Below are 18785 nucleotides of genomic sequence, written 5' to 3'. Positions count from 1 at the left end.
TCAGCCTCATGAGTACCTGGAACTACAGGCACCTGACACCATGCCTGGTTAACTTTTTTTTTTTCCTTGAGACAGAGTCTCATTTTGTCACCCTCAGAAGAGCGTCCATGGCGTCATAGCTCACAGCAACCTCAAACTCTTGGGCTCAAGCAATTCTCTTGCCTCAGCTTCCCAAGTAGCTGGGACTACCGGTGCTCACCACGATGCCTGGCTATTTTTAGAGATGGGGTCTCACTCTGGATCAGGCTGCTCTCAAACTCATGAGCTAAGGCAATCTACTTGCCTCCGCCTCCCAGAGTGCTAGGATTACAGGTGTAAGCCACCGTGCCCAGCTACATGCCTGGCTAATTTTTTATTTTATTTTTTGTAGAGACTGGCTCTCACTACGTTGCCCCATGCTAGTCTCAACCTCCTGGCCTCCATGGGGGTCCATTTTAAAGACTACAAACATCCTAGAAGTGTTAGAAATAAAGCAAGAATGACTATTTTCAACATAATACTGTAGCTCAATTCTGTCAAGTAAGGCCAGGAAAATAAATAAAGGAAAAACAACTAGAAATCATCAGTGAACTGTTAAAAAGTCATGAATAACAATGTTAGCATACAAAAAAAATCACTTGTATTTGTAAATAATTGCAAAAAAACATAGAAAATTTAAAAAAAGAATAAAATCACAGCACTAAAAATACCAAATACCTAAGAGAAAGTTTAAAGAAAGATGTGAAAGGCTCAGCGCCTGTAGCTCAGCAGCTAGGGCCCCAGCCACATACACCGGAGCTGGCGGGTTCGAATCCAGCCCAGGCCTGCCAAACAACAATGACAACTACAACCAAAAATTAGCTGGGCATTGTAGCGGGTGTCTGTAGTCCCAGCTACTTGGGAGGCTGAGGCAAGAAAATCACTTAAGCCCAAGTCTGAGGTTGCTGTGAGTTGTGACACCATCACACTCTACTGAGGGGGATGTAGTGAGACTGTCTCAAAAAAAAAAAAAAAAATGTAGAAGTGAAATAAAGTGCATCATTCATCATAAAAAAAAAGGCTACTTCTGATGGAGAAGGGGATGCTGACTACAAAGGGACCACAAGAACTTTTGGAAGTAATGGAAATGCTCCATATATTGATCTTTTTGCATATGTTAACATTCTTCAGGGCGGCGCCTGTGGCTCAGTGAGTAGGGCGCCAGCCCCATATGCCGAGGGTGGCGGGTTCAAACCCAGACCCGGCCAAACTGCAACAAAAAAATAGCCGGGCGTTGTGGCACGCGCCTGTAGTCCCAGCTGCTCAGGAGGCTGAGGCAAGAGAATCGCGTAAGCCCAAGAGTTAGAGGTTGCTGTGAGCCGTGTGACGCCACGGCACCCTACCCGAGGGCAGTACAGTGAGACTTTGTCTCTACAAAAAAACAAAAAACAAAACATTCTTCAAGTTACACATGTAAGATAAGTGCATTTTAACTGTATTTAAATTTTACTTCAATAAACTACTGTTACTAGAAAAAACCCAGTGAATGCCAGAGTCCAGTGAAAATTTATATATTTGAAAAAAAACATTTTACAGCAAAAAAGCAGTAAGTTTCCTAAAACTTAAAAATTTGAACATATCTTTAGCAACTACATTTTAAAATTATAACTAAATTTAACACAACCCACAACCAGTTACAAATACAAAAATAGAAAAATAATAAACCACCTTTTAAATAATTGTTACATGTAATTTATGATCATTAAAATTCAAAACTTACCAAGGAAGGAGCACTGAAATTGATTTCTTCAAAGCAACCGTCAAACATTAAACTAAATGTTGGATCTATACACATAAGAAAACATTTTTTTAAGCATTAAGACCACTAAATAACTTTTCCCAGTTATGTTTTTTCTTTTTTTTGAGACAGAGTCTTTTTTTTGTTGCCCTCGGTAGAGTGCCATGACATCACAGCTCACAGCAACCTCAAACTCTTGGGACCAAGCGAGGTGATTCTCTTGCCTCAGCCTTCCAAGTAGCTGGGACTACAGGTATCCACCACAACGTCTGCCTATTTTTAGAGACGCTACCACACTCTACTGAAGGCAACATAGTGAAACTCCATCTCAAAAAAAAAAAAAAAACTTAATGCTAATTCTTGAGAAGGTGAATTGATTCTATTAGGCTGATGATGATTTACTTTACCTAAAATACATAATAATCTACATGAGAGTGTTATCAGGGACCAAGGAATGCTTAAATTCAATATTAACATACTGAACAGAAGAAAGACTGGGTTCTATAAAAAATCTTGACCACTACCTGCGGTTTGGTGATCTAATTATAGATATGATAAAGAGGCAAGGAGAAGAATCTGATATTTTCCCCAACAAAAAATAGTCTATAAATTTTTCTACCTGCATTTTAGGCTATTCTCAGCTTCCTAGATATCAACACAGTGACCCAAAGTAACATACATTTTTAAAAAGCTATTGCTATTTGTGAGGTAATATATTTTTATAATAACTCAAGGATGCAAATCAATTGCAAATTTCAATAATTATTTGAAAAATATCTAGGTGCTTCCTCATTTTAGAAAAAAAGATATAACTGGCTGACTTTTAAAGGAATATTTTTAACCACAATTAGAAGGTTTCATCAAATATTTTTTTGTTGTTGTTGCAGTTTGGCCGGGGCTGGGTTTGAACCCGCCACCCTTGGCATATGGGGCTGGCGCCATGCTCACTGAGCCACAGGCGCCGCACTCATCAAATATTTTTAACCAAAAGTAATTAACAGTATTAAAACCACTGTTACCTACCACTTGTTGTAAGGATTACAGGTCGTTTAGTCGTTGCCATGAATGTTTTGATTGCATTCAAAAACCCAGCATCTTCATCAAAAATTACATCAACCTACAAACCGTTTAATAGAATATTAATGTAACACTGATATCTAGTAAGTAACAACACACTGATATCTACTAAGTATACTATGTCTATTAGAAACAACATCTGTGAATTTATGAAGTGTGAATTCAGCCCACTGAAAATTTACAATGTTTTACACCATAAATAAATTTTAAAATAATTAAATGTCAAACATGAAAAGTAAATATATGCAGACACCTGTATTCGATAAGTTTCAATCAGAATAAATTCTGTAATCATTGAATAATCAGTAACCATGAATTTTGTTTTCCTCAAAAATTCTAGAGTTGATGGTTTCATTTGCTTTGATTTCAAATAGATGAATTCATTACTTTTTTTGCTATTTTATACTTCTTAATAACAAAACATAGTCATCTTTAAAAAAGATTTTATCATGAAATATCATAAATGTGGGGGGGGGGAGCAGAAAGAGGGACGGAGGGAGGGGGGTGGGGCCTTGGTGTGTGTCACACTTTATGGGGGCAAGACATGATTGCAAGAGGGACTTTACCTAACAATTGCAATCAGTGTAACCTGGCTTATTGTACCCTCAATGAATCCCCAACAATAAAAAAAGAAAAAAAAAGAAATATCATAAATGTATACTTCTATAACCCTACCTCCTCAAAAAGAATAAGAGATGTTGCATTTTTCCTGCCAGGTTCCTCGGCTCCAAATTCTCTGACATTTGACTTAGATGCATTTGTAGAATTAGTCTTAGCAATTTGTTTTTGTTCAAAAGAATTTTTGATTCCTGCATACATAAAATATTAGTATTTTAGTTAAAATCAACATTTTTGTTTTGTTTTCTTTTGTTGAGACAATGTCTCACTCTGTTGCCCAGGCTCAAGTGCCATGGCATCAGCCTAGCTCACAGCAACCTCCAAATTTTGGGATCAAGAGATCCTCTTGCCTTAGTCTACTGACTACAGGTACCCACCACAACTTGCAGATAATTTTTTTTTTTTTAATTTTTAGTAAAGACAAGGTCTCACTCTTGCTCAGGCTCATCTTAAACACGGAGCTCAAGCAATCGACCTGCCTTGGCCTCCCAGAGTGCAAGGATTCCAGGCATGAGTTACTGTGCCCAGCCTGGCAAAACAACTTTTACTAGGATACTGGATATTTCCACAGAATAAACTCAAATTTAAATCCATTATCAAAACTGAAAGAAACTATTAAAACTTCTAAATGTAGACATTCAGTGTAGCTGAGGTTTAATAAAAAGCAATTAGAGGGTGGTGCCTGTGGCTCAAAGGAGTAGGGCGCCGGCCCCATGTGCCGGAGGTGGTGGGTTCAAACCCAGCCCCAGCCAAAAACTGCAAAAATAAAAAGCAATTAGATCTTATAAAATAAATTCCTATTTTTATGTGTCAGGGTCATTGATATTTAAATACATAAAACTTATTTCATCAACGTAATGTCTTACCTTTATTATTTGCTAGAAGTGCTGCTGTTTCTTCATTATTTTTTGGTTTGGAAGATACTGTAAAATAATTTGCCAATGTTTTAGGGGGAAGTGCACGCTTTGGTCCAGTACTTCTCGGTGATGGTGGATGTAGTTTTCTTGGTGATGTAACAACTTTCTTAGGGGAGTTTAATTTTTCTGCCAAAAACAAATTGCATTAAAAAATAAATATTCTAAAAATAATACATGTGCCTGTAGTCCCAGCTACTTGGGAGGCTGAGGCAGGAGAATCGCCTAAGCCCAGGAGTTGGAGGTTGCTGTGAGCTGTGTGATGCCACGGCACTCTACCGAGGGCCATAAAGTGAACTCTGTCTCTACAAAAAAAAAATAAATAAAATAATACATGTGGCAAGATATTCACATTCTGTATTTCTACTCTTATCAGTTAAGGATAAAAGACAGAAATTTTCTTTCATTTAAATATTCTGTACATTCAAATATTACTGCATTATATTTATCCTATCAGTCATTTGGGTCATTTGGAAAAGACATTCTTTTCCATAGAAATATGCATTCCTTTCTTTCTTTCTTTTTTTTTTTTTTTTTGGTGAGACAGAGTTTCACTCTGTTGCTTTGAATAGAGTTTAGCTGCATCATCATAACTCACAGCAAACCTCAAACTCCTGGGCTTAAGAGGTCTTCCTGCTTCAGCTACCCAAGTACCTGGGACTACAGAAGTACATGCCACTATACCAGGCTCATTTTTCTATTTTTAGTAGACCTGATCTGGTTCTTGCTCAGACTGGCTTGAACTCCTGAACTCAATCCTCCCAGAGTGCGAGGATTACATGTGTGAGCCACTGCATCTGGCTGAAATACACATTCTCAAAGCAAATAATGTTGGGCTGGTCACGAATTTCTGGCCTCAATAGTCCTCCTACCTCCTAAAACTGCTGGGATAACAGGTCTGAGTGACCACACCTAGCCGAAATAGTAATTATTATTATAACATATTCCGAATGTAAAACCCAGAAGACAGAGCACACAGTGAGCAAACACCCAGAAGACGGAGCACACGATGAGGAGACACCCAGATGACGGAGCACACGGTGAACAGACACCCAGAAGACGGAGCACACGGTGAGCAGACACCCAGATGACGGAGCACACGGTGAGCAGACACACAGATGACGGAGCACATGGTGAGCAGACACCCAGATGACGGAGCACACGGTGAGCAGACACCCAGATGACGGAGCACACACACAGAAGACGGAGCACACGGTGAGCACACACACAGAAGATATAAAAATGACCCAGATCGAATTTCTGAACAACGGTAACCACACTGAATGGCAGTGACAGCATACCAGATACTGCAGAAATACATGCACTTGAATAAACAGTAATAATGAATATCCAAACTGAAATACAAAGAGGAAAGAGACAGAAAAACTGAATCAACCAATAGTGAACTGTGACACAGCTTCAAGTAGTCTAAAATACCTATAACTGGAGTTGACCAAGGAAGTAACAAGGACAGAAAAATAACATAATAAATAATGGTTGAAATTTCTCCAAATTTGATGAAAACTATAAACCCTCATATCTAAGAAGCTTAACAAATCCCTATCACAAAAAGCATGATGAAAACTACACCAAGGCCCATCATAATTAAATTTCATAAAACCAGTACAGAAGGCCAGGCATAGTGGCTCATCCCTGTAATCCTAGCACTCTGTGAGGCTGAGGCACCAGGATCTTGGGAGTTCAAGACCAGCGTGAGCAAGAGCGAGATTCTGTCTCTCCTAAACATAGAAAAAGTAGCCAGGCATTGTGATGGGTACCGGTTCTCCCAACTACTTGGGAGGCTGAAGCAGAGGACTGCTTTAGCCCAGGAGTTTGAGGTTGCTGAGAGCTAGGCTGATGCCACAGCACTCTAGCCCTGGTGACTAAGACTGTGTCTCAAAAAAAAAAAAAAGTAATGAAGAGAAAATCTTAAAAATCAACAAAGAATAATGCACAAAGGATCAAAACATTTTAAATATGTACAAATCCATGACTTCACAAAAATACTAAAAACAAAACAAACAAAAACAAACTACAGAAAAATTCCCTGGTCAACTTTCATGGTGACTAGGATAGCATTGTTCTAAGATCCAGTAAATAAAACAAAGAATGAAGCATTTATTGTGCCTAAGAATTGTATTACAAAGTATCCAAATAGTTGATGAGGGATAGTACTTCCTCTTAGAATTCTGACAAATGCATAAAGGCTGAATTACAAAAATCATCATTTTTAGGCTGGGTGCCATGGCTCATGCCTATAATGCTAGCACTCAGGGAAGCTGAGGCAGGTGGACTGCTCGAGCTCAAAAGTTCAAGACCAGCCTAAACAAGAGTAAGACCACATCTCTAAAAATAGCTGGGCATTGTGGCAGGCACCTGTAGTCCCACCTACTTGGGAGGCTGAGGCACGAGGATCTCTTGAGCCCAGGAGTTTGAGGTTGCTATAAGCTATGATGCCACGACACTCAACCAAGGGCCAGAAAGTAAGACTCTGTTTAAAAAATAATCATTTTTTAATCCCTAATAAATGAGTCTACTAGATACAGATTACTAATGATTGTGAATTACCATTAAATTAGAGAGTGATGGCAAAACTTTGTAATCCACTCTGGGAGGCTGAAGCAGGTGGATTGCTTGAGCTCAGGAGTTGCAGACCAGCCTGAGCAAGAACAAGACCTTGTCTCTAGAAATAGCCTGGTGTGTGCCTGTAGTCTCAGCTACTTGGGAGGCTGAGGCAAGAAGATCACTTGAGTACAAGAGTTTGAGGTTTCTGGAGCTATTACACCATGACACTCTAATGAGGGCAACAAAGTGAGACTCTGTCTCAAAAATAAAAGAACTTTATAATACATGAGTCAGAAAGAAAACAGTTGAACTCAATGACAAACCTTAACATTGCTAAAAGTGGGCTTCATCTCCTGCTATGTCATAGAAAGTACACAACCTAGCTGGTCGAGGTGACTCACGCCTGTAATCCCAGCTCTTTTGGGAGGCCAAGACAAGAGGATCACTTAAGGCGCCACGAGTTTGAGATCAGCCTGGGCAACATAGTGAGACCTCTATCTCCACGAAATATTTTAAAAATTAAGCTTGGTGCCCTTACCACAGTGATTACAGCAATAGCCACCTACACTGAGGCTGGCAGGTTGGAATCTGGCCTGGGGCAGCTAAACAACAATGACAACTGCACAAAAGAAGAAAAAAAAAAAAAACAGCAAGGCATTGTGGCAGGTGCCTGTAGTCCCACCTACTGGGAAAGTTGAGGCAAGAGAATCGCTTATGCCCAAGAGTTTGGGGTTGCTGTGAGCTGCGATGCTACGGCACTCTACCAACGGTGACATAGTGAGACTCTGTCTCAAAAATTTTTTTTAAAAAATTAGCCAAGTGTTGGGTGGTGCCTGTGGTTCAGTGAGTAGGGTGTTAGCCCCATATACTGAAGGGGCCGATTCAAACCCAGCCCCGGCCGACTCAAACAAAAAATAGGCAGGCATTGCGGAGGGCACCTGTGGTCCCAGCTACTTGGGAGGCTGAGGCAAGAGAATTGCCTAAGCCCATGAGTTGGAGGTTGCTGTGAGCTGTGATGCCACAGCACTCTACTGAGGGCAACAAAGTGAGACTCTGCCTCAAACAAAAAAAAGAGAGAGAAAAAATAGAAGAAAAAAAAATCAGCCAAGTGTTGTGGCACATGCCTGTAGTCCCAGCTGCTTACATGGCTTAGGCAGGAGGATCTCATAAGCCCAGCACTTCAAGGCTGCAGTGAGCTATGATGACACGGTATATCCTGGGACACAGAGACACTGTTTCAAAAAAAAAAATAAAAATGCAAAAAAAAAAAAAGGACTTGAAAAAGAGCACGGCCTATCTATGCATGTATACTACCCCCCAAACAGAACCTGAATCTAATAAAACCCAGATCTAACTACCAGTTTACAAGAAATATTGGGAAGAGGGCCAGGCACGGGGCTCATGCCAGTAATTGTAGCACTCTGGGAGGGCAAGGCAGGTAGACTACCCTGAACTCACCCTGAGGTTCAAGACCAGCCTAAGCAAGAGTGAGATCCCACCTCTAAAAAAATAGCCGGGCGTTGTGCGGGCGCCTCTAGTTCCAGCTGCTTGGGAGGCTGAGGCAAGAGAATCACTTGAGCCCAAGAATTTGAGGTTGTTGTGAGCTATGATGGCACAGCACTCTATGGAGGGTGACAAAAGTGAGACTCTGTCTCAAAACAAAAAAGAAATATTGGCCAGAGGAATTTGTTAACTGATACCATGAGAACTTAACTATCAGTTAAATCCAAAATGTGTGAAATTCTATGACAATTGATTCAGGTTCTTTAACAAACAAAGGACATATTAAAAAAAAAGGGAACTGTCACAAAGATTAAAATAAATTTAAGAGATATTAATCAAATATTAAATATAGACTTTGTTTGGATCCTGATTTGAACAGACCATCTGAAACAATAGAAAACTGACCTTAGACTGTGTTTTACATGATTTTAAGGAATACAGTTAATTTTGTTAGGTCTGATTATGATATTGTAGTTCTTTTTATATTTTGTTAATCAGGCTAGGGTCAGGTTCAAACCTGTCATCCCTGGTGCATGGGGCCAGCACTCTAACCACTGAAATATAGGCACCCAGCCATGATACTGTAGTTATGCTTTTAAAAAAGCCCTTATCAGGGGCAGTGCGTGTGACTCAGTGGGTAGGGTGCCGGCCCCATATACCGAGGGTGGCGGGTTTGAGCCTGGCCCCAGCCAAACTGCAACAAAAAAATAACCAGGCATTGTGGCAGGGGCATGCAGTCCCACCTACTTGGGAGGCTTAGGCAAGAGAATTGCCTAAGCCCAGGAGCTGGAGGTTGCTGTGAGCTGAGACACCATGGCACTCTACTGAGGGCAATAAAGTGAGACTCTGTCTCTACAAAAATAAATAAATAAATAAATAAATAAAAAGCCCTTATCAGGCAGCGTCAGGAGAATTGCTTAAGCCCAAGAGTTGGAGGTTGCTGTGAGCTGTGATGTCACACAGCACTCTACCCAGGGTGACAGCTTGAGGCTCTGTCTCAAAAAAACAAACAAACAACAAAAAAAAAACTTACCTATTGCCAGGCGTGGTGGCTCACGCCTGTAATCCTAGCACTGTGGAAGGCTGAGGAGGGAGAATTGCTTGAGCTCAGGAGTTCAAGACCCACCTGAGCGAGAATGAGATCCCAACTCATGAAAAAAATGGAAAAATCCAGCCGGGCACTGCAGCAAGCGCCTGTAATCCCAGCAGCTTTCGGAGGCTGAGGCAGCGAGATGCCCACAGCCCAAGTCTAAGGTTGCAGTAAGCTACTATGCCCACTGCACTCTGCTCAGGGGCAAAGGGTGGGACTCTGTCTCAACAACAATAAGAATGACAAAAAATAAAAAATAAAAGATAAAAAAAGAAAGAAAAATGAGCAATGAAATATAATTTAAAAACAAAACAAAAAAACCCAAGAAAAAACAAAAACCCTTATCATATATATACAGGGTAGCCATAAAGTGCATTGTAATTTAAAACTGAATTGCACAAGAACTTTATGGCCACCCTGTGTGTGTTTATTAAAATATCAGTGTGTGAAAAGACTGATGGTCTTCAGATTTGTTTTAAAAATAGTGGGAGGGATGCCACATGCACTGGGGCTGGTGGGTTGATCCTGGCCTGGGCCTGCACAACAACAGCAATAACAACAAAATAGCTGGGTGTTGTGGTGGGCGCCTGTAGTTTCAGCTACTTGGGAGGTTAAAGCAAGAGAATCGTTTCTGAAGCCCAAGAATTTAAGGTTGTTGTGAGCTATTACACCACAGCACTCTACTGAGGATGACATGGTGAGACACTGTCTCAAAAAAAAAAAAAAAAAAATGCTGATAATTAAAATTATTTTCTTCAAAAGATTATGGCCTCGAGAAAATAATTTACTTACTTGGTGACTTGCCCACGTTGTAGCTATTAAAAAAACAGGGTTTTTGTGAGTTTACACCTTGTTTGTCTACTTGATGAGACTGAGTAGCTTCCTTCAGCTGAGATAGAATTTGTCTACCACTGCGCTGGGAAGAGGCATTCACTTCAAATATCTAAGGAAGAATAACAGGAAAAAAAGGAAGAATGGTTTATATTTTCTTTTAATTCAAGGGTAATTAAGGATGAACTCTTGTTTTTCTTTTTTTGTTTGTTTGCAGTTTTTGGCTGGGGCCAGGTTTGAACCCACCACCTCTGGTATATGGGGCTGGTGCCCTACTCCTTTGAGCCACAGGTGCCGCCCAAGAATGAATTCTTACATTCTTTCTTCCATCACGGCTACTACTAACCTTAAATCCAAGCTCCTGAGCACAAGCATACACTGCAGCAGTCTTTCCCACTCCTGTTGGCCCTGTTATAAGAACAGTATTGCAAAGACGACTCTCTTCTTCATCATCTGACCCGCCTTTAAAGTCTATGCTAGCCATGAAATCTGAAAATCATTCAAATGCATATAAAATCACAATTGCTTGGTCAGAAATTCTAAGTCATGAAACCCAATGATTAAGTATTACAAACTTCTTGCCAATAAATGCTGAAAAATAAATTTAGAAAAAGTGAGAAATCAATTATAAAACACTAATTAAGAAATTTTTAAGCCAGGCATGGTGGCTCATGGCTCATGCCTGTAATGCTAACACTTTGGGAGGCTGAGGCAGGTGGATTGTTTGAGCTCAGGAGTTTGAGACCAGCCTGAGCAACAGCAAGACCCTGTCTCTACTAAAAATAGGAAAACTAGCCCAGCATTGTGGCAGGCGCCTGTAGTCCCAGTACGTGGGAGCCTGAGGCAAGAGGATATCTTTTATTTTTTATTTTTTTGAGACAGAGCCTCAAGTTGTCACCCTGGATTGTCACCCTGGATAGAGTGGCATGGCATCACAGCTCACAGCAACCTCAAACTCCTGGGCTCAAGCGATTTTCTTGCCTCCACCTCCCAAGAAGTTAGGATTACAGGCGCCTGCCACAACATCCGGCTATTTTTTGGTTCTAGCCGTCATTGTTATTTGGCGGGCCTGAGCTGGATTTGAACCCGCCAGCTCAGGTGTATATGGCTGGTGCCTTAGCTGCTTGAGCCACAGGCACTGAGCCGCAAGAGGATCTCTTAAGCCTAAGGGTTTGAGGTTGCTATGAGGCTATGAGCTATGATGCCATGGCACTCAACCCAGGACAACAGAGTGAGACTCTGTCTCAAAAATAAAAAAAAACTTTTATTTTTAGAGACGGAGTCTCGCTCTATCACCCAGGCTGGAGGCCATTAGCACAATTATAGTTCACTGTAGCCTTGAATCCCTCAGCTCATGTGATTGTCCCACCTCAGCCTACAGAGGAGCTGGGACTACAGGAGCACACCCTCACACCCAGAATAAGTTTTTTAATTTTTTTGTAGAGATGGGCTGGTCTCAAACTCCTAACTTCAAGTGATCTTTTGACTCAGCCTCCAGAATTGCTAAGATTACAGGCTACTGTGCCTGGTCCAATTAAGAAATTCCATTAACATTTTTAGCTAATCTAACTCTAAATATGTTCAGTGAAAGGAAAAAAAAATTACTCAAAATACCTTCCTGTTTCTCATCTCTTTTTCCCTTCAAATTTTGTCTTTCTTCCAATTCAGCTCTTCTTTTCCAGTCTTTCAACCAACTGCCACAGAAAATGTATGTTAATAAAAATATATAGAACATAAATACCTCTAAAACTTTATGTTAAAATGGTTGTTGGGGAAAAGTAATGGCATATTTATTCAGATTATACATGCAAGAACATTCACTGCAGCATTGTTTATATTAGCCTCTGAAAAGGAAAACCTAAAAGTACACCATTCGGGGAAGAGATACTTTATGGCATACTCAAATAGAAATTAGTATGCAGCAATTAAAAAGAAGTGAGGTAGTCTGTATGATGGCATGAAAGGTGTCTAATACAAAATGCCAAGTAAAGGAGAAAGATTAACTTCTAGTCTGGAGCTAGACGGCCTGAATTTAAATCCCACCTCCACCACTCTCTACCTACGTGACTCTGGACAAGTATCTCCGCCTCCCTAGGCCTGTTTCTTCATGAGATGAGGATAACACTATTTACCTTATAGTAAATACTGCTAATCTAAGGATTAAATGAACCAAGAACAATGCAAGTACTCAGACTAGTACCACAGTTCCTTATAGGAAATCCTTTGGGCCAGGTAGTTTTAGAATCTGGAATTTTTCGGATATTAGAAAGGTAACTTTGTACACAAGTACACCACATCTTACATAATACCCCTGATGTGGCCTGGGACAGTACATTTAAAATCACATAACATTTCTATTAAGAGAAAGTATGAATTCCTAATAAGTGTAAAGAAAATAAACTTTGTATAATTAATAAACTAATTTTTCAGAACTTTTTGGATGTAGGAATTGTAGGATGTAGGAACTGAATTAGTAGAATATAATCCCATAAATTAGAAAGGAACAAACATGTACAAAATTTTTTTTATAAAGCTTTTAGAAAAATTTTCAACAGTGGTTATATCTTAGAAGTAAAATGTGAGAAAAGATACTTTTCACTCTCAATTCTTTTTTAAATAAGATTTTACCATGTAAAATATTACTTCATAATTTCTAAATTTTATTATAAACAAAATAAATAATGAAACTAAATCCATCAACTATTTCTCAATTCCTTTGCAAATTTTACCAACCTATGTAACTTTTTTATAGCTAACTCATTGCCTATGAGTTCACTGGCAGTCTGAGGTTGATATTTTTCTGTCCAGAGCATGTCTTCAGTTCCAGAATCTAAAGCAAAAATAAAATGTTAAGGTATTTGATCCTTGACATAAGCATATACGTATTGTTAGATATTTACATTATTGTTGCAATATAATAATAGGTATTTTAACACAATGACTGCCACAGTAGGAAAAAAAATTGTTTTCTTTGTAGCCACAGTAAGTCAAGAGACATGTGAGTTATATATGCTCCACAAGACCCTGGGGTCAAAACTAGCTTGCGTTAAATACAAGTTACATGGCAGTTAATGTGTTAAAAAATATTTACATTTACAAGAGGGACTTTACCTAACAATCGCAATCAGTGTAACCTGGCTTATTGTACCCTCAATGAATCCCCAACAATAAAAAAAAAAAATATATATATATATATATATATTTACATTTACAAAATACCAAAAAGGTAACTTTAAAACTTAAAATCACATTTAAAATTCGTTTTTTAAAATTTCAGATTAATGTGAGGTTACAAATGATTAGGTTATATTGTCTGCATTTGTTAGGTGAAGCCCCTGTTGTAGTTGTGTCCCTCTCCCAGGGGGTGTGCCATGCACCCTTACACTGTGCCTGCAAAGTAAGAGCACACCAAGTCCCCCGACTCCCTTCCTCTCTTCACATGTAAAATTCTTCACACCAAACTCTTCTCCCTTAAAAAACTGCCATAATCTTATGAAAAGTATAAAAGTGTACATTTAAATTAATAACCACTCAAGAAACATTTTCTCAGCTTTATCTTAGGGGAGCCTCTTTTGTCCACTAGAAAAAAAACATTAAAACAGGGTGGCACCTGTGGCTCAGTGGGTAGGGTGCCGGCCCCATATACTGAGGGTAGCAGTCAAACCTGGCCCGGCCAAAGTGAAACAAAAAAATAGCTGGGCGCTGTGGCGGGCGCCTGTAGTCCCAGCTACTCGGGAGGCGGAGGCAAGAGAATCGCCTAAGCCCTAGAGCTGGGCACAAGGCCCAACCCAATAGTTTTATGACTTTTTCTGTCTCAAAAAAAAAAAAAAAAAAAACATTAAAACATCCAGTAAAATCAACCTGAGTAACAGAGAGAGATGCCACACTTTTTTTTTTTTTTTTGAGTCTCATTATGTTGCCCTCGGTAGAGTGCTGTGTCATCACAACTCACAGCAACCTCCAACTCCTGGGCCTAAGTGATTCTCCTGTCTCAGCCTCCCATGTAGCTGGGACCACAGGTGCCCGCCACAATGCCCAGCTATTTTTTGTTGCAGTTGCCATTGTTGTCTAGCAGGCCCACGCTGGGCCTGAACCCGCCACCTTTGGTGCATGTAGCTGGTGCCCCACTCACTGAGCTACGGGCACTGAGCCAAGATGCCACACTTTTAACTGAGAAGACTGAATATTGTAAAGATGCATTTCCCTCCAAATTAATCTATAAATTAAAGCAAAATAAAAATCTCAATGGGATTTATGGAGGTAAGGTAACCTACGGTTCACTTAACAGAAGTAAAGGCATAAAAATACTTTAAAAAGACAACAGGAGACTTCTATATCAAATACATACTACAGGTTAAGCATCCCTTATCTAAAATGTTTGAGACCAGAAGTGCTTTAGATTTCAGATTTTTTTTTTTTTTGAGACAGAGTCTCACTATGTCACTCTTGGTAGAGTGCTGTGCCATCACAGCTCACAGCAATCTCAAACTCTTGTGCTTAAGTGATTCTCTTGCCTCAGCCTCCCAAGTAGCTGGGACTACAGGTGCCGGCCACAATGCCTGGCTATTTTTTGTTGCAGTTGTCATTGTTGTTTGGCTGGCCCAGGCTGGGTTCGAACCTGCCAGCCTGGATGTATGTGGCCGGCTCCTTACCCACTGAGCTACAGCTGCCACCTGGATTTCAGATTTTTTTTATTTTTTTATTTTGGAATACTTGCATGTATATAATGATGTATCTTGGGGATAGGACCCAAGCCTAAACATGAAATTCATTTGCAGTTCATATACCCTTATACATATAGCCATAAGTAATTTTATACAATATTTTTAACAATTTTGTGTGTGGAAGAAAGTTCTGACTGCATTTTGACTGCATCCTGTCGCATGAAGTCAAGTATGGAATTTTCCATTTGTGCCATTATGTCAGTGCTCAAAAAGTTAGGCATTTTGGGTCATTTTGGGTTTTAGATTTATGGATTAGGGATACTCAACCTGTATGAAGCTATACAAATGGATGAATTAAATCCATTCACTGGAATACTTTGGAAAGGCTATAAAAACTGGATACGAACATGTCAGAGACATGTGAAATACACTGTAAAATAGTATGTAGAGTATGATCCCAGACTTTTTAAAAAACCATGTTTATTTACAGAAGCACAAAAAAAAAATCAAAGACTATTAATGTGGTTATTTACAAGCCTCTAATCAGTGAGGCTTCCACTTATCTTATACACATATATGTTTTCTGAAAGTTGCGATTAAGCTTATGTTAAAAGAGAAGGGCACCAGCCAGTGGTAGCATTGCATAGTGGACAAAGGGAGCCTGCATCAGTAGTGAATAAGGCAGCCTGCTATGATGCAGACAGTCTAGGTTCAAATCCTAGGCAGAGAAGTCAGCATTAGGAATAGTGCTAGGCTTAGGGGCCGGGTTAGGCAGAGGTGGGGCAAAAAAGGATAAGAAAATAAAGGGGGAAAAATGAGTAGTTAAAAAATAAGAGAGTTCTAGAACCAGAAAGAGAAAATCTAATTTACCAGGAAAAGAAGATACTTCTGATGCAGTCTCTTTGTCATCATCTATTATCACAACATCAAAATCTTCCGCTTCTGTTTGTACTTTACACGGACTCAAAGCAGTTTGTTTCTTCTGGGATGTTTTAGAAAATATACCTTTGGAAGCATCTATCTTGATTCCAGAAGAGCTATTTCTTTTGTCAAGTTCCTTTGGCTTCCCATTTATCTTTTCCAGATTTTCTGAATATTCATTTGGTTTCTTTCTTTTTGACTTATGATTTTCTGTTTCTACTCGTTTCCTTTTGGTTTCTTTTTGATTGACATCAGGCTCCAATTGTAGACTTTCTATTAGGGTATTAAAGAATTGCATGTGCTTACTAATCAACAAAAAACAATTTTTAATACTTAATAATCTTCAAATATTCAATTTTTTTTTTTTTGACAGAGTTTCACTATGTCATCCTTGGTAGAGTGCTGTGGTATCCCAGCTCACAGTGACCTCAAACTCTTGGGCTCAAGAGATTCTCTTGCCTCAGCCTCCCAAGTAGCTAGGACCACAGGCATCCGCCACAAAGCCCAGCTATTTTTTTTTGTTGTTGCAGTTGTTATTGTTGGTTAGCTGGCCTGGGCCGGGTTCAAACCCGCCAACTCCGGTGTATGTGCCTGGTGCTGTAACTATTGTGCTGCGGGCGCTGAGCCTCAATTTTTTTTTTTTTGTAAAGACAGCGTCTCACTCTATGACCCTCAGTAGAGTGCCGTGGCCTCACACAGCTCACAGCAACCTCCAACTCCTGGGCTTAAGCGATTCTCTTGCCTCAGCCTCCCAAGTAGCTGGGACTACAGGCATCCGCCACAATGCCCGGCTATTTTTTGGTTGCAGTTTGGCCGGGGCCGGGTTTGAACATGCCACCCTTGGTATATGGGGCCAGCGCCCTACCGACTGAGCCACAGGCGCCGCCCTCAATTGTTTTATTTAACAGATAAGGTCTTGCTCTGCTGCCCAGGCTGCAGTGCCCTAGTGTGATCATAGCTCACTATAATCTGACTCCTAGACTCGGGCAATCCTTCCACCTCAGTCTCCCAAACAGCTGGGATTATTGAGGCATAGGCCCAACCCAGTAGTTTTGACTTTATAGAGAAAAGGCAAAAATCAAATGTGACATACTAGAAACAAGTTAGGGATCTTAATATTTAGACTGCTTTGTTCAAGCAATATAAGTTCATATTATCTCATCTAAGGCTTTCCTTAAATGAATGATTAATATTTAACATAATTGAAATTATCTTGGGGTTGGCATCTTTGGGACCTGGAAATAACTAACACTGCACTGTATAAGATACTTTTAATTCAGTTAAATAATTTCCCCTGCCAATTGTAAACAATGTTTGGTCTGCAGTGACCACTTCTAAGAGTCAATGGCTAAGTCATAGCACTTTCAAATTAGCCATGTTTTTTTTTTTTTTTTTTTTGTAGAGACAGAGTCTCACTGTACCGCCCTCGGGTAGAGTGCCATGGCGTCACACGGCTCACAGCAACCTCTAACTCTTGGGCTTACGCAATTCTCTTGCCTCAGCCTCCCAAGCAGCTGGGACTACAGGCACCTGCCACAATGCCCGGCTATTTTTTTCGGCATATGGGGCCGGCGCCCTACTCACTGAGCCACAGGTGCCACCCTCAAATTAGCCATGTTAACATAAATGATAATAATTATCACTAACCTTGTTTTCCATGGCACTCTGAAAGTAGCTGGTGCTCACTTTGTTTTTTCAAGAGCAAGGGAAAATACTTTCTTAAAGAAAATTCAGGATTTGAAAACTTAATTTCCTCCAGCAAAAGATTTCTTACTTCTTCAGGAAAATCCTTCCTTGTCCTCACAAACTGCAATAAAGAATAAAATGCAGAGTAACAGACCTATATCATCTACTCATGTTAACCACAAAATTACCAACCACTGTTTGTCCTTAATAGTTAGTATCAATATAGAATTAGCTTTAATCACCAAACACACAGCTGCATGTGCATAGTTTTTTGGTTGTTTGTTTTTGAGACAGACTCTCACTATGTCGCCTTGGTAGAAGACAATGGCATCACAGTTCATAGCAACCTCAAACTCTTGGGCTCAAGCAATTCTCCTGCCTCGGCCTCCCAATTAGCTGGGACTACAGGCGCCCACCACAACATTTGGCTATTTTTTTGTTGTAGCTGTCATTGTTATTTAGCTGGCCCAGGCTGGATTAGAACCTGCTAGCTCCGGTGTATATGGCTGGTGCCCTAGTCACTGAGCTACAGGCACCAAACCTGTGCATAGCTTTTGAAGGATTTAGTTCATACACTAACTGTAATTTACACATTTATTAAATGATAATGCTGATTTATAATGTATCTAAATGTACATTATATAATCTAATATTCTTTGAAAAGAATATAATCTATTATATAATTAGATATATATTATATATAATCTAATATTCTTTGAAAACTGGATTTCATTAACTCTTAAAATGTTTTCCAAACTCTAAGAGTATTTAAAAGAAATATGTACTACAATTAGGATTTTATTTTTTCTTTCGTAGAGACAGAGTCTCACTTTATCACCCTTGGTAGAGTGCCATAATGTCACAGCTCACAGCAACCTCCAACTCCTGGGCTTAGGTGATTCTCTTGCCTTAGCCTCCCGAGTAGCTGGGACTACAGGCGCCTGCCACAACGCCTGGCTATTTTTTTGTTGCAATTTGGCTGGGGCCGGGCTTGAACCCACCACCCTAGGTATATGGGGCCGGCACCCTACCCACTGAGCCACAGGCGCCACTCCAGAATTTAGTTCTTAAAATTAGACTCTAAAAAACAAGGAACTCAAGGCTACAATGGTAAAAATCCAAAATTTTTTTCTCCTCTGGAAGATGTAAGGTAAATGTCC

At 39.9% G+C, this 18785-nt stretch overlaps 1 protein-coding gene across 6 annotated transcripts in view; it reads right to left on the bottom strand.

Annotated features, from left to right (window-relative positions):
* Positions 1–18785, bottom strand: part of ATAD5 (ATPase family AAA domain containing 5) — a 60288-nt gene that overhangs the window by 11379 nt on the left and 30124 nt on the right. For 3 of the 6 annotated variants that reach the window (XM_053571027.1, XM_053571028.1, XM_053571032.1), the window contains exons 9-18: positions 17587–17746; positions 15889–16212; positions 13088–13184; positions 11969–12048; positions 10701–10843; positions 10316–10466; positions 4318–4494; positions 3509–3642; positions 2780–2873; positions 1739–1803 (exon numbers count right to left, since the gene is read on the bottom strand). In XM_053571027.1, coding sequence (XP_053427002.1) covers positions 1739–1803; positions 2780–2873; positions 3509–3642; positions 4318–4494; positions 10316–10466; positions 10701–10843; positions 11969–12048; positions 13088–13184; positions 15889–16212; positions 17587–17746 — 1425 coding nt within the window. The remainder of the gene's footprint in view (positions 1–1738; positions 1804–2779; positions 2874–3508; positions 3643–4317; positions 4495–10315; positions 10467–10700; positions 10844–11968; positions 12049–13087; positions 13185–15888; positions 16213–17586; positions 17747–18785) is intronic. The other 3 variants (XM_053571029.1, XM_053571030.1, XM_053571031.1) reach the window with 3 other exon arrangements.

Source organism: Nycticebus coucang, chromosome 18 (genome assembly GCF_027406575.1).
Source record: "Nycticebus coucang isolate mNycCou1 chromosome 18, mNycCou1.pri, whole genome shotgun sequence".
Taxonomy (NCBI): domain Eukaryota; kingdom Metazoa; phylum Chordata; class Mammalia; order Primates; family Lorisidae; genus Nycticebus; species Nycticebus coucang.
Note: the sequence above shows the minus strand (reverse complement) of the source record. Positions and strands in the feature narration are given on the sequence as shown.